Here is a 14,168-nt window from a genome sequence, read left to right as displayed (position 1 = left end):
GCTGGAGGGAGCATGGCAGGAGAGGGGAAGAAAAGGAAAGAGATAAAGTAGAAGAAAGCAGTATCTTACCACTACCCAGACAGGAAAATCAGTGTGATGCTTTCATCTATCAGGTAACTCTTGCTATTGCAACTATTGTCATTAATTTTTCTATGCTATTGAATATTGAAAATTAATTCCTAGAATGGTCTTATTCACTTGTTCCTTGGCTAAGATTCATTTCCTATCATCAACTGCTTTATCGTATAGCAAGGCTCAGAAGGGTTTTCCATCTTCTGAAGAAGTACAGTGTAGTCAACACTAATGAAAGGGCAATGAATAATACTCTACATCAGAGCTTTCTAACTTTAAGAATTCCACTGAGGTCACTGGGTTGAATTGGAGATCCTTTAATCATTAGTACTGTTTTGTGAATGGTGTACTTTACTCTGATATTTTACTAGACGTCACTACTTAACACACTTCTGGCCCCATGGATGGAAAAACAAAAGGCTTTGTATGCCTCGAGGTCCCTGTAGTTTGAGGATCATTATAATTCTACTGAGTCAATCTTGAGGTTCCTGTTTAGTTGTAACACCATGCTAAATCCTCCTGAAATCAACCGGAACTTTCTGAGAAAAACCATGCTAAGAATTGCAAGATTTGTCACTTCGAGAGTAGCTAAAACTTACTTTCTTGCAGGTGGAGGAAGAATTACCTACAGTTGTGATTCATACCCAGAGTAACATAACGAGCTTGGAATTGTGTTAGTCCTGTGCCCAAGCAGTAGAGTCATGAATCCCATTGTGCATGGAGTCAGTTACTGACATTTGGGATTCTTTTGTCAGATTTGCTCTCCTGTGAAAACCTTGGTTTTGCAGGGTATGTCATCGACTGTAATTAGAAAGGGCTTGCTTTAAACTCTAACAAATGTTGTGTATGTGAAGGCAGTTCTGCACAAGAGTGGCTGTGTTATGAACGCAAGTTCCTCGACACAAGTGGACCTCTGTAATCTGCTGTGAAAGCCAGGGCTTCTTCCCCCGGCCACTTGTTCAGACCTGCTGAACTCGTGGCATTTCTAAGGCCTCATTTTATTCCCAAGAGCTGAATGATGGAGGCATCATCTCACAAGATGAATGGATAGAACCATCCCATTTGGGATCACTTACACTAAGCTGTTCTCAATTTCTCATAAACAGTGAAGATAAGTGATATTACAAATAAAATATTTGCTGATGAAGTTTTAAAGGGTACTTGAGTATATGCCAGCCTGAGATATTAGGATTTAAAATTTCTTAATATGGATCAGAAAATTTTTACAAGTTTTCACACTCTAGGGGAGGTTCATGCCCCAATGAGCCTGCTTCGTCTAAATTACTTTTTCCCCCTCTTTTACCCTCCCCAAAACAAGAGACAATCTTCAAAGGAACAAATATGTCACTTTAAATACACAACATAAAAAATGGGCCAAATAAATTATTAAAATACATAAAAAAGAAATTCACAGAATATGCATGTTATTAGCTATTTGACAAGCAATTGATGCTGTTGCAATGGCTGCATTTCACAATGCAAGGGCTTTCTCCGCTAGACAGATAAATAGTTGGAATAATGTGAGAAATGACTTTGCAATCATCCAAAGAACAATTTGGTTTGAAATGGTCCATTTAATGGCATTGCATTGGCTGTGCTGCACAGTTGTTTCATACCAGACCTTCACCACATCCATGTGCTTTGGAATTCCTTCTAAAAATGAGCTCCAAGCCTGACCCTCCTCTCCCAGTCCCAATTCCCTGCAGAAGTGTTACTACATATGCTTTGAATCTTTTTTTCAGATGAGCTCCCAAGTCTAACTCCTTCCTCCCTGTGCTTGAAACGTATGGATTTGAAAGCACAGATGTGGCCTTGAAGTTTTTGGACCAGGCCCATCTGGGTCAAACCCTACATAGTTTGACTAGTAGTTTTTTGAATTAAATTCTCAGAAGTCTTCATTTTTTCTTGTTCTGAATCTACTACACACTCCCTTTTATCTCTCCTAGTTGAACTACAAGGATCTCAAGGGAGATGTGATTTTCATAAACAGAAATATAATGACCAGCCAGAGGAAGAAAGCAAAAATTTTAATGACTGTGAGAATTATCTTTATGAAACAGCAAGTTTCCTTTTCGTTTATGCTATATGTAAAAAATATACCATTCATAATTTGGAGAAGGAGGGGAGATTCTCTGTCAATCTCATCTACTTAACTAATAATTAAAAAAAGCTGAGAGAGACTTTGTCCTCCTGCTGCCAACATTTTAAATCACTGAGAAAGGGTTCTGGACCTGACCCTGAGAACTGCATTTTGGCATTTACAGTGACTTCGTTAGGATCACTTGTGTGCGAAGGGATGCCCGTGAAAAACGATTTGCAGGACTAAGTCAGTAGAACAACTGCTTTTCCACACATGCTGGCTTCCTCCGCAATCCAGATACTGCGAAGTAGGGACAGGAGGGGCTCAGCACCGCACCCGGGTACAGGGGTGCCGGGAGGCAGCGTGCGGACATCCCGCCGGCCGTGCGGGGTGCCGGACCCTCCGACATCCCCGAGGGACGGGGAGCCGCGGCTGGGACCCGGCCCCGCGGGGGGACACTGCTGCTGCGCAGGCGGGGGCGGCGGCCCCGCGGGGGGAGAGCGGCCCCGCAGCGCCGGCGGCCCGCGGGGCTCCGCGCAGGCTGCGGAGGGCGGCGCTGGGGCGGGCGGGGGCCGGGCCGGGCCGGGGGGCAGCGGGCGCATTGTCCGCCCGGCGCCCCCGGGGCTGCGCGGGGCGCGGAGCGGGGCCGGCTCCGCCGCCCGTGCCTGGCTGGAAGTGAAACGCGCCCCGGCTGCTCCTTTTTCTTTTTTCTTCTTCTTCTTCTTTTTTTTTTTTTTTTTTTTTTTTTTTTTCCCTTCTTTTTCCTTTTTGAGCCTCCAAAAGGCTCACTCGCCCCTTTCATCTGCCGCCGCGGCCCAATGGGAAGGCGGAGGCTGCCTGCAAGTGGTCTAATCTCAATGAGGTGTCAATCATGTTCCCCGGTGGGTGAAGTAAGGTCTTTTGTAACCGCCTCTGTCTTTGGGAAAGAGAGGAGAGAGGAGGAAGGCTGGAGCGGAGAGGGGGACGCCGGATCGTGCTGCAGGAGAGGAGCTGAGCTTTGAGCTCGCTTGTGCATTAGCAGGGAGAAGCGGAGCGCATGGATTTCTAAACACGCTGGGATTTTATATATCTATAAAAAATAACAATAAGCGAACCTGACCCTACTGAAAACAGTCAAATGAATCGTAATTGCAGATCAATGCAGAGAGATGGGGAAACTTCACTCGAAACATGGTTAGTTCCTTTCACTTGCTACTTCCTTAGACCCTTCCCTTTATTCGGATTTTAGTCGGTTTGTTGCTGTGATTTTATTCTCGTGTCTAACGATTTTCCTTTATTATTTCCCTTACATACTTTCCTCCGGATCTGCCTAGCTGCCGTTTGTAAACCCAGAGAAAGTCCAGAAGGTAGGGATGGCTCCTCACTGTTAGTAACTTTGAACGCCTTTCCCCGGTCCGGCTGGCTGCTCCCGGCCCCCTGCCCTCTCCCCTCAACTTTCCGCCGCGCTTTGCGCTCTGCGCGGCCGCCCCGCTCCCGGTCCCGGCTCCAGCCCCAGCCCCGGCTGGGCTCGGGGATGGCTGCGGGGGTCGGGCGGGCTCTGCGGGCGGCTCAGCGGCGGCATTTTCTTCTCTTTTCTAGGTGATAGTTTTGCGGTGAACGCCACTCTGGCTCGCAGAGGGCTGGAGGACTGGCTGGTGAAGCAGAAATACTCCGGGGGCGGCAGCAGCTCGGGACTCCAGCACGGCTGCCAGCACCGCGCCGTGTGCAGGCTCTCCAGCGCCAGGGTATGTCAGCTTCCTCGCTGCCCCCCCGCCCCTTCCTTTTGAAATAGTGAAAAGCAAAAGCTCTTTCTACATCCCTCTTTCCCTCCCAAGGGGCGGTTGTGCAAAGGAAGGTTTTCTTTGCCCTAATGTTGCTCCGAGGCGCTGCCCCGTGGGTGGTTTCCTTCAGTCCTTTGATGAAGTTAGGAGCTGCAGAGCAAACTTGGTGAGGGTACAAAAGCCAGAGGAGTAAGGGAACCTGACTGGTGGTGTCTGGGCAGTACGATTAGAGCAAAACCTTTCACAAACAGGAACAAACAATCTTTGGGGAAAACCCAGCACCCAGCCAGTGTGCGGTAGCTTGTGAACCCTGATTAGTACACAAGTTTGCCTGTGACATTTTGGCAGGCAAGGAGAAGTCCCTGAAGAGTTATTGTTATTTATTTGCTCTTTGCTAATAACGTGAGGCTGACTTTATCCACAAGAGTTTCTGTGCCAGTCACTTGTCCTGGTTGTTTCACTGGTCACTTTCCCCCCCTTCTCTTTCCTTCAGTCCTTCATGTAAAGCAGGGCTGGAGGAAATGTTTCAGTCGCCGTTTTCTTTTATTTATTTTTAATGTTGTCTCTTTAAACAAAGAGGCATGATGGGAGGTAAACAGACTTAACGTTACTTAGATATGGTCCTCATAGTGTTTCAGGGTGTGATCCAGAGCTTATTGATGTTTACTGAAAGACTCCCATTGACTTTGGATCAAGCCCTGAAAGCTTCATCACTGGAAAGGTAACCTGAGAGATGGGGAGATTGGAATCTGTGCTTCCCAGCAAGCAGTGTGGCTTTGAAAGTGCAAGCAGAGCCAGGGCCACCAAACATCCTGCAGGCTCTTCACTTCGTTAGCTACCAGTTGTATTGTCAGAAGCCTGGACTTGTGTCTCAAGGAAAAATTAACTTGCAAGTCAAGAACACTTCATTTTAGGTGGGATGTGAAAGTGAGTAGAAGATATGTAGCATGGGAAAAGCTAATGATGACATTTAGATTCCACCAGTATTGCATTTTGAGGAGAATAAATTGCGTGAGAGTCGCTAGAAGTAAAGACAAAGGGGGTAAGATATTGATGTGTTTGTAACTGATGAGCATAATCACCTTCAACTTGCAGGTATGATTGGTTGAAGTGATATTTATTGTGCTTTACTTGGAAAAAATAAGTCCAAAGAAAGAAATTTTCATTAATAATAGTACATACTAAGATACAGATGCAAAGAGTAAAAACACATGTTTTTAATTATTTTCTAATTATCCCAATTTTGGTAAGTCAAGGTTTTTAGATATGTTCTACCTTTCACATGTACATTTTCTAGAAAAGAAGCTCAATTCACCAAGCTAAACATAGATTTAATGTATAAGAGTTAAAGGTAAAAACTCTGACTTCAGTTTGTGAAATGTATTTTCTTCCACAAAGGTAATTTGCTTTCTGAAAAGAAAGAGAAAATATCTTTTGTCAAAGATACTTTCTATTCACAACACTCTTCAGTTGGCAGTTTTGTGAAGTCTGCTCAGCTGGAATGATAGTAGAACAGTATCTCCCCTCTTACTCAAGAGGAAGTCCTCCTCATGATGTCTCAGCAATTAGCAAGCCATTAACTAAATATTAGTCTACAGTTTTAGTACATTATAAAACTGTAAATAGGTTTAAGTGTGTTTAAAAGCACTGTTCCCATGAGGCTTTTTACTGTCATCCTTATAGAGCTGTTTCTGAATGTTCAAAAATATTTGCCATTTATTGCCTAATATATTTGGTAGTATCTGTATGCATGTATGGCCTGCTAATTGATTTAGTTTAATTGTCATCCTGTCGCAGGCACACTGTGACAGCTACATTAAAGTTCCTTTAAAATATGAAGTTTTGGAATATGGAAGGATGCATTTCTAATCCTACATTGGAACCAGATGTGCCATATGTACAGTCATTTTGACAAGGATTTCGGAGTCACAGCTATTGACTCCATAACTGAGGTTGTATGACTGCTTCTCTTCTGAGATCCCTTTGATCTCTTGTGTAATTATACCAAGATTCAAAGGGAATTTTAGTCTAACCTCTTGGTTCTTCAGTCTCCTCAAGATGTAGAAATAGTAGTTTCTTCTGCTAATGGTTAGTCACGGGGTTGTGTGGGACAGTTGTGTAGTCCCTAACAGTGTAGTAGTGTTGCATGTGAATTGCCCAAGGACTCTTCTCCTTATTACTTCAAAATTCATCCTAAAATATTCAATCAGCTTACAAGGCTCTGTGGAATTTATGGACACAGTTATATTGTGTCGCAGCTGAAACTGTGACTTCTCAGTAAAGCATGGTTTTTTTTCCCCAAAATGGATCCCAAGTTGCTGTGTTTGTGACTTACGGCAAAGAGCTAGATTAAACACTGACAAAAATATCTGCATTCACAGAAATATACAGCTGTGTTTAAAAAAAAAATAATGGTCCTAGAAATAATTTTCCTAGTAGGAATCCTTAACCAGAGCTTTGTTGATAGTGGTTTTGTTAGTATGTAGGGCCTTTTTGATGAAATTCAGCTTACTTCCAAAGACTTGTTGATGGGAGAGGAGACCACTTACTCTGAAGAGGTTCCAAGACTGAAAATTCAAATATTTGGATAATTTTTATCAGAACTTGGATGTGATAATGCAATTTGATTTCTATTTCTATAAGCCAAAAATTTAGTCTTGGTTTTAGTTGGAAGGCTGTTTCTCTCAAGGACAGACACCGAATTGTTCTGCTAAAGTTAGTCATCCAGGGGAGATGACACTGAAGTTCAGGGGATTCATGCAGTGTTTTACAAGAGGAATGAGTGACTAATACAGGGAAGCAGTAAAGTTTCATTTGTAGTCCTCGCTAGAATGATGGAATTTAAAGTTGTTGTGGAGGGGAGGTCTTTACATCAATTCACTCAAGAGGTGTTGGACTCAAGGACAGTTCAATCATATGACACCTTTCCTCCTCCCGAGCAGAAGTTTTGAGAGTTTCTTGGTTAGAGCAGACTTCCCTCAGCTGATATGTTGTCCATGTCGTGTCCTGTCCATCTATCTCTCCCCTCCAGTTTACTGAAAGAACAGTAATTAGTGTCCAGCTATTGCCAAAAACACCAGTCTTCGAGAAGGATCTCCTGGTAGATTGCTGGGTGAAGGCATGAGCTAGGGGAAGGGGAGTGTGTCCGAAATCAGCGCCTGTGGCGTGTCTGCAACTGGCTGTGCTGGGTGAGAGCTCTGATCTCATTTAACCATTGCCACCCGCCCAGCAGGGGCTGCTCTGCTCTAAGTGTTTTAATGACTCTGGAGGCCGAGGGCTGGCCTGCAGCTTCCACAAAGTGAAGGATTAAAGAGAAAAGGAATTCTGTTGCATCCATGAAAAGTATGAGATCCAGAGTCATCTTCTGGTTTCAAAGCTAATTGAAACCACTCAGGCTGTAAATCTGCTAGAGCAACTGAACACACTTCTTTTGCTGCTCTGTGAATGAGTTAACTTGTATCCAGAAAGGTTTTCTGATACTGTGGATTATCCTGTATAATGCTTAAATTTATTCAGTGTGTTTACTTTTACAAACTATTTTTGGAAATCAACATTGTTTGCAAATAGTCATGTATTTATTTATTTAACTGAGAAATAGTTCTGTGCTAGAGGGGGGAATATTAAATATGACATTTGCTTAGTTCCATTTACTTTTATCTTCAAAGCCATAAGAAATTTTACTAGGTTCTTGTGTGTCTCATTGAGATCTGTGCTTGGGAATGGAAAAAATACCATATTTTTGATTAAATTTCAAACTAGCTCTCAATGAGCCGCATTGTAGGTACTCATTTTAGGTAAAATAGAAATGACTTTAACTTACCACTTCTGATGGTCTCGTTGGTGCTAGTGATCCTCATGTTCAACCCCCATTGATATTAATTAGAGTTGAGTTTGGGTTTGGGACTAATACAGTATGAAATGCTGAGGCACATCAGTACTTCAGAGGTGGGGCTTGTTCTCCATTTGTTCTGTGCCTGTAACTGCCAGTGACATTAATGGGCATTCCTTGCATGGCTGAGAGGAGACAACACCAGTGTCAACTTCACTGCTCCTCTAGTATGATCAATCCTAAATTTAAAAAAAAAAGCCCTTCCCAGTCCCCCACTGTTAAAAAGTGTGTGTGTGTGCATATTAAAAATACGTTGCCTTATGGAAGACGCAGCTGGGTAGGTCATTCATCCAAAATGAAAAAAAGGAACAGAAATTAGACTTTTTTAGTGTTGTGTACATGCTATGGTTTAAAAGCTGTTGAAATGCAGGATTTAATTGTAGCACTACTTTGGGGTCATTTCATGGGTAGAGTGACATTTGAAAGACTGCCTTCTTACTGGTATGGTGACAAGAGCAATGAAAGTTTCCTTGGATGCTATCTTGTGTGACTGCTTGAAGTGATCTTTTTAACTGAAATATAATATTTTCAAGTCCATTAATGTCAGTATTATATAGATAATTATTTTTGTTGACTCTGAGGATAAAATAAACAACAGACTCAGGAGTGCTAGATATTGGTATGACTAAAAAGTATTTTAGCACTCAAAAATATTGTCTATGGCATTTAAAATAAAATTACCAAACTTTGTATTGAGAGAGAGAAAAGCAGAATCTTATTTAGTGTTGAAATTTAGTGCCAACAAACCAAGATAATTTAATTAGTGGTGTACATAGTATATCTTGACAGCTCTGGTTTGGGAAAATTATAATATGAATATTAACAATCAAAGAGTCTCTGAAAGCGTTAGTGCCATGGTGATGAGATTAGTGAATTGGCCAATACTATAGCAGAAAGCTGGATTCCAAGGGAATTATCCTTGAATGATACCAGTTGGTGCAATTAAAAGCCACAATTCAGTTGCCATATGGAAAGTGTTAGGCATCCTTATATGGTTTCAAAGCTATGTGCCAGAGGTTAAATTGACATATGAAGAGAAGCAAAAATTAAATATTTTGTGTTATGAAATTAAAAGTTGACTTTGCTTGAGCCATATGGAGGCGGTAGATGGAAGACTCTGTATTTCATCAGGGCTTGTTTTATAGGTGTTTCAGATTTAATGTGGTACACTCATAATTTGGCATGTTGATTGGAAAGCTGAATGGCCCGTGAAGTTTCTGCAAACAGTCTCATTAAAGGAACTTTTTTTGGTCTCTAACAACCCTCCTTCTCCCAACCCCACTAAAGTGGAGTTACTTAGGTTGGTATTTGTAAGGAGAAAGCATATTCTCTGTAGTAGCTGGGTCAAGTCCTCATCTGTGTCCCTTGGGCTACTGATAGTCCCTGTTGGCTTAGTGAAACCTTAATTCTTCTGAATGAGGAGGCCTTGGTGACGGAGTATATTTTCTTCTGTAAACCGGGATGAAAAGTGACAACAATACGTTATATTCTTTAATGTCTTAAATGTAAATAATGCAGTCCAGACTTCACACTAAAACTTTAGTTATACCAAAAATGGGATATTTGTAGCACATGATTGTTGACATATGGGAATGTTCTTTACAGCAGCATTCATTAACAGAAGGGTTTTCTGTAGGTTTTGAGATCTGTAATAAGACCCAGGAGGAGCTCAGTAAGTGGCTATTTGTATGCACCCTTCAGAAGAAGATCTTAGTTGACTTTTATGGTTTCTTTTGAGTTGAGTTATGAACAGAGGAAAGAGAAATCTCTTGAGTATTGAAACTTTGTGGGAGTTAGTTTTTCCAAAGTTGGGGAAATAATTGTTCGGTGATGATATTTAAATCAGAATGGAACATTGCTCCCAGTGCTGCAGATGTTGGCCTTTATAGAAATCCTTGCAGACGGATTTTGCTTTTTGAATGTCAGCATCAAACCCTGGTTGGAAAGCAAATGGTAGATGTTCAGATGTACAAAATACTTGAAGTATTTTTGGTTTTTTTTTTGTAATGGAACCACTTTTCTTTTTCATATACCAGTTACTTTGAATACCTGTGAGTTTCCAAACTATGTGATATTTATAGATTTCTTTTCATGGAAAGTGAGGTAAAGTTTTAGTTAAAAAAATTAATGTGAAGGAATGGTCAAATATACTTTCTCTGTGAATTTATTTAGTCATATCTGCCAACATTGGCAGCAAAACTAAGCCTGTATTTACTCCTACAGAGTAACTACAGCTATGGGAGACTGAGTTGGACTGTATTCCATTCAAGAATTATTAACCAAGTTCCAAATGCAAAATCTTCATTGTGTCTGATTTTTGAGCCAGCAAAGCATGTTTGTATTGCAATATCTCATGATATTTCTCTTGCAGTGGTGGAAGGCCAGTGGTGCTAGCTGTGGTGAAAGGGCTGTGCTGGCTTTTAGTGTAAGCTAAGAGAAAGGGGAAATGATTTGTGTACCTTCAGCCACTGCTGCCCTGGTCTCTGCAAGGGCCACGGTTGTACAGGGCATTTACTTTTTGTAGGCTTCTGGATATATTGTCATCAGAGCAATATGGCATGTATTTTGTCTTCTAATTTGAAGAATTATAGGGGTACTTCTGAACACGTGAGACACCCTTTTTTGAGTTGGAAAGTCCTGTATAGTTAGTGTGTTCCAAATAGACTGCTGCCATGTAACCTCATGTCCACTGTTTAATAAGGACGATCTGTTGGCTTGCCATGGGACTTGGCTTTCCAACAGGCTTCTGTCTGTAAGCAATTGTTCAACTGGATTCCCTAATCTCTACATATTTGTGTCTCACATGACCTGATAGGTGCCCATCATACGTCAGGAATACTTCTGGTTTAGTCATACAGAATCTAATTGTTTAAGGAAGGGAGTAGCCCTTGAGAAAAGGTGCTGCTAGGGGACCTCATCAATGTCTATCAGTATCTGAAGGGATGGTGTCAAGAGGCTGGACACCAGGCTCTGCTTGGTGGTACCAAATAATAGGAGAAGAGGCAATGGGGAGAAACTGATGCACAGAAATTTCCACCTGAACATGAGGAAGAACTTCTTTCCTGTGCAGTGACCGAGCACTGGAAGAGATTATGCAGAGAGGCTGTGGAGTCTCCCTCCACTGGAGAGATTCAAGAGCCATGTGGACACAATCCTGTGCCCTGTGCTCTGGAATGGCCCTGCTGGAGCAGGGAGGTTGGACCAGATGACCCATTGTGGTCCCTTCCAGCCTGAACCACCCTGCAATTCTGTGGTTTGGCCTATTGCATATTATAGGGCAATAAATGATCCTGTTGTTTTGGTCCGTAAAACTTCTGGTGGTGTAAATAATTTTGCTCCTCAGATGACCAGACAGAAATTTTGACTTCAGTGCCCGAGAAGGTCCTCAATGACCAAGAAGAGCCCTGTAAAAACACACCTAAAGGGTCCCACCAGCCACTAACCCCTCAGCAGGGGGAACAGAAGACCCTGTGGTTCCTTGGTTCAGACCAAGGTTCCTGCCAAATATACATGAGAAGTAGTTGTTCCTTAAACCTAGGGCTGTTGTTAATAAAATTTAATACTTGTGAACAAGGCTTATCAGGCAAGCAGTTTTTCTGCATTTTGTGATAGTTTGGTAATTTTGTCCAATAACCCTTCTCAATCTGAGAATTCAGTGGACTCTGAAACTCACTGAGTTGACTGTGATGGGGAGTGGGTGTCTCGATTACACCTTGAAAAAGGAAATCTATCAGTCTTGCTTTCAGTTTTGATGGGTTTGGATTTAAATGCAGGCTCAGCGGCTCTTGTTCTTTGTATCATTTGCAATGAGAATGCCTTGAGAATGTGAGATCCTCCCTTAAATGCGGAAGATCAGTTATGTTTTGAGGAAAATTTGCAGCAGCGAACTTCTAAGGTGCCTGGAATTTTCAGCCATGTATCCTTGGACTTCTGACTAACAAATGCAGGCAGTGTATGTTGCTTTAGCTCAGAGGTGGATTGGCATGTGGTCAGAACAGTCTGTGCACTGTCCATCCAGAGAAATACTTTGTATTTTGCAATTAGGGTGGAATTTAATGCATTTGGGGGCATTACTGTGGCAGCTTTAAAGGGATTAAATATATTGAGGTTCCTATTAAAGTATAACATTGTGATTCAAGATCTGTGAAAGAAAATCATGCATGGGTGTTTGATCTTGGGGTGCAGCCACACATGCTGTGAGGCATAAAATAAGGGGATAGACTCAGTAGGGAAGTGACAGAACAAAGTACTGTCTTCCAGGAGAAATGGGATTTGGGAGCAGCCTCGGATCTTTTGATCCATACTCTGATGCGAATGATGAGTGGTACGGAGGTGACAGATTTGTCTTGGGGGAGGAAGGAGAACGGTGGGTAGTGTGTCACATTGCCCTTGGAGATAGTTTGCTGTCTGATTCCCCAAAGATTTGATAGTGGTAGGTAAGGACTAAGCTTCTTCTTGTCCTATCTTAAAAATCTTTTATAGTTCCAGGACAGTTAGTTTCAGGAGAGTTAGGTAAGGAGGGTAGTAGCTGTAAGGCTAAGCCTTGTAAGTTAAGTGCACAGAAAGAACAAGTGCCTGTTTGGGGAGTGGGAATTTTCTCTGAGCATAAAGTGTCCCAGTCCTGAGCTCACAGAATAACAAGCAGTCTCTGTATTGCGTAAGATGCTGCGGTTAAGCCTGTATCAGAGTTTCTGTAATAAACTACTCTTTTTGAAACAACAAATAATAATTTTGCCTGTGAACTTTCCAAGTCTCTCTCTCTCTTCGTGTAGTGTACGTGTGCGTACGCTACGGACACTCATTCCCCTGTAAAGAGAGAACATCACAGTCTAGCAAACAGAATATCTGTCATTCCAACTGAGCAAAGGTCTAAGGCAATAACCCAAAATATCCTGGAAGAAATTCTAAAAAGCATTGAGGAAATCAATCGTCTGATCCTAGAGGAAGGTCTTTGATGTAATCCCGGTAAGTTTATACTGGGATCTTGCCTATTTATGGTCAGTCATAGACTTTCTATATGAAAAGTGGATCAAATAATTTCATAAGCTCCTGCTGTAAAAAAAGCTGGTTGATAATTTTCTAAAGCGTACACACTGTTTAAATGTAGATTGCGGTTTTTAGCAGAAGCCCAGGTGGGGAGGAAGGGCTTTTCAAAACAAGTACCTACAGGAAAATAAATAATACTTTGATATTTTTTCCCATGGAAAAACTGTGCCTCATTTAGCCATGCTGAATATTTAATTTTATTTTGAGGATAAACTTCATAGGTTATCTCAGTTAAAGCCACTTTTATTTATGCAAAGCTTATGTGCAAGGTCTTTTTCCTGGTGTGGATATGCATGTAAAAGGAGTTATTTGAAATACCATAAATAAATTACATTTAGATGTATATTTTTAACTAACTCAGTGCAGTTAGGTAAGACTGTTTTTATAATTTTTGAAAATTCTGCATTATTTCTGGTATGCTTTGATGCAAAAGTCCTGCTGTAACAGAGGGGAAACTTCTCACTGCTTTTAGTAGTTTTGTATTGGGTTCTCTGCCACATCAGTGGAAGATGGGGGAAGGTTCAAGAGACTAATATTCTTTTAATCTGGCAGCTACATTGCTGGTGTAATGGCAGTGTGTTTTCCCCTGCAGATGCAGTTTATCTGATCATTTTGTGACAGGTTCACAAAAGTTTTTCCCAGCTGTACTGCCACTTAAATTCCCATTTGTAATTAGCAATGTAATTTTCCAGATAGGTTTAAAAAGCGTGTTTTGAAAGAGGCTATTCCCACAGCACTGCTTAATACCCATTAAAATGCCACATTTTTATTGTATGAAGGTGTTTTTTTATCTAATTAGGTTGGTTTGTTAAAGTATTGCACCACAGTCTCTTTTTTTCTTTTCCTTCTACTCTAGGGCTGTTTTCAATCATTTATTTATGACTGATAGGAAGCACACAAAATCTTTAACTCTGGACTAATGCACAGCATAAAGAAGTAAATGAGATCTCTTCCTGTGTGCTATTGTACAGGGCTTTACTTTGAAAGACAGTTGCTCTTGGACTACAACATGGTGATATGCAACAGAAAGGAAAAAAAACCCCAGCACTTGGAAAGGAAGTATTGTATTCATTGATGCTATATAGACTTCACTGGAATTTGGTCATCAACCTTACCATGGCATTCTTTTCCAGATGTGGTGTTTGATTTCTTTTTCTTTTAAATTTTAAGGAAAAAAAGAAATATTTTTGTGAGAAATGTGCAATGAAATTCAAAAGTAAGTCACGTTGAAGTAGCTCTGTGTCCTTGGACATTTGCTGCTATCCAGGAGGGACTAGCTAGACTGCAGCATGCAGGTGTTGCTTGTGCTTATTGATTAAAC

At 41.5% G+C, this 14,168-nt stretch overlaps 1 protein-coding gene across 2 annotated transcripts in view; it reads left to right on the top strand.

Annotated features, from left to right (window-relative positions):
* The first annotated feature begins 2,797 nt into the window (after positions 1-2,797).
* The window catches only part of NKD1 (NKD inhibitor of WNT signaling pathway 1), a 111,813-nt gene continuing 100,442 nt past the window's right edge, over positions 2,798-14,168 (top strand). The window contains exons 1-3 of one of the 2 annotated variants that reach the window (XM_039558379.1): positions 2,798-3,325; positions 3,444-3,498; positions 3,731-3,876. In XM_039558379.1, coding sequence (XP_039414313.1) covers positions 3,323-3,325; positions 3,444-3,498; positions 3,731-3,876 — 204 coding nt within the window. In that variant the 5' untranslated portion in view covers positions 2,798-3,322. The remainder of the gene's footprint in view (positions 3,326-3,443; positions 3,499-3,730; positions 3,877-14,168) is intronic. The other variant, XM_039558378.1, reaches the window with a different exon arrangement.

The sequence above is a fragment of the Corvus cornix genome, chromosome 11, assembly GCF_000738735.6.
Source record: "Corvus cornix cornix isolate S_Up_H32 chromosome 11, ASM73873v5, whole genome shotgun sequence".
Classification (NCBI taxonomy): domain Eukaryota; kingdom Metazoa; phylum Chordata; class Aves; order Passeriformes; family Corvidae; genus Corvus; species Corvus cornix.
Note: the sequence above shows the minus strand (reverse complement) of the source record. Positions and strands in the feature narration are given on the sequence as shown.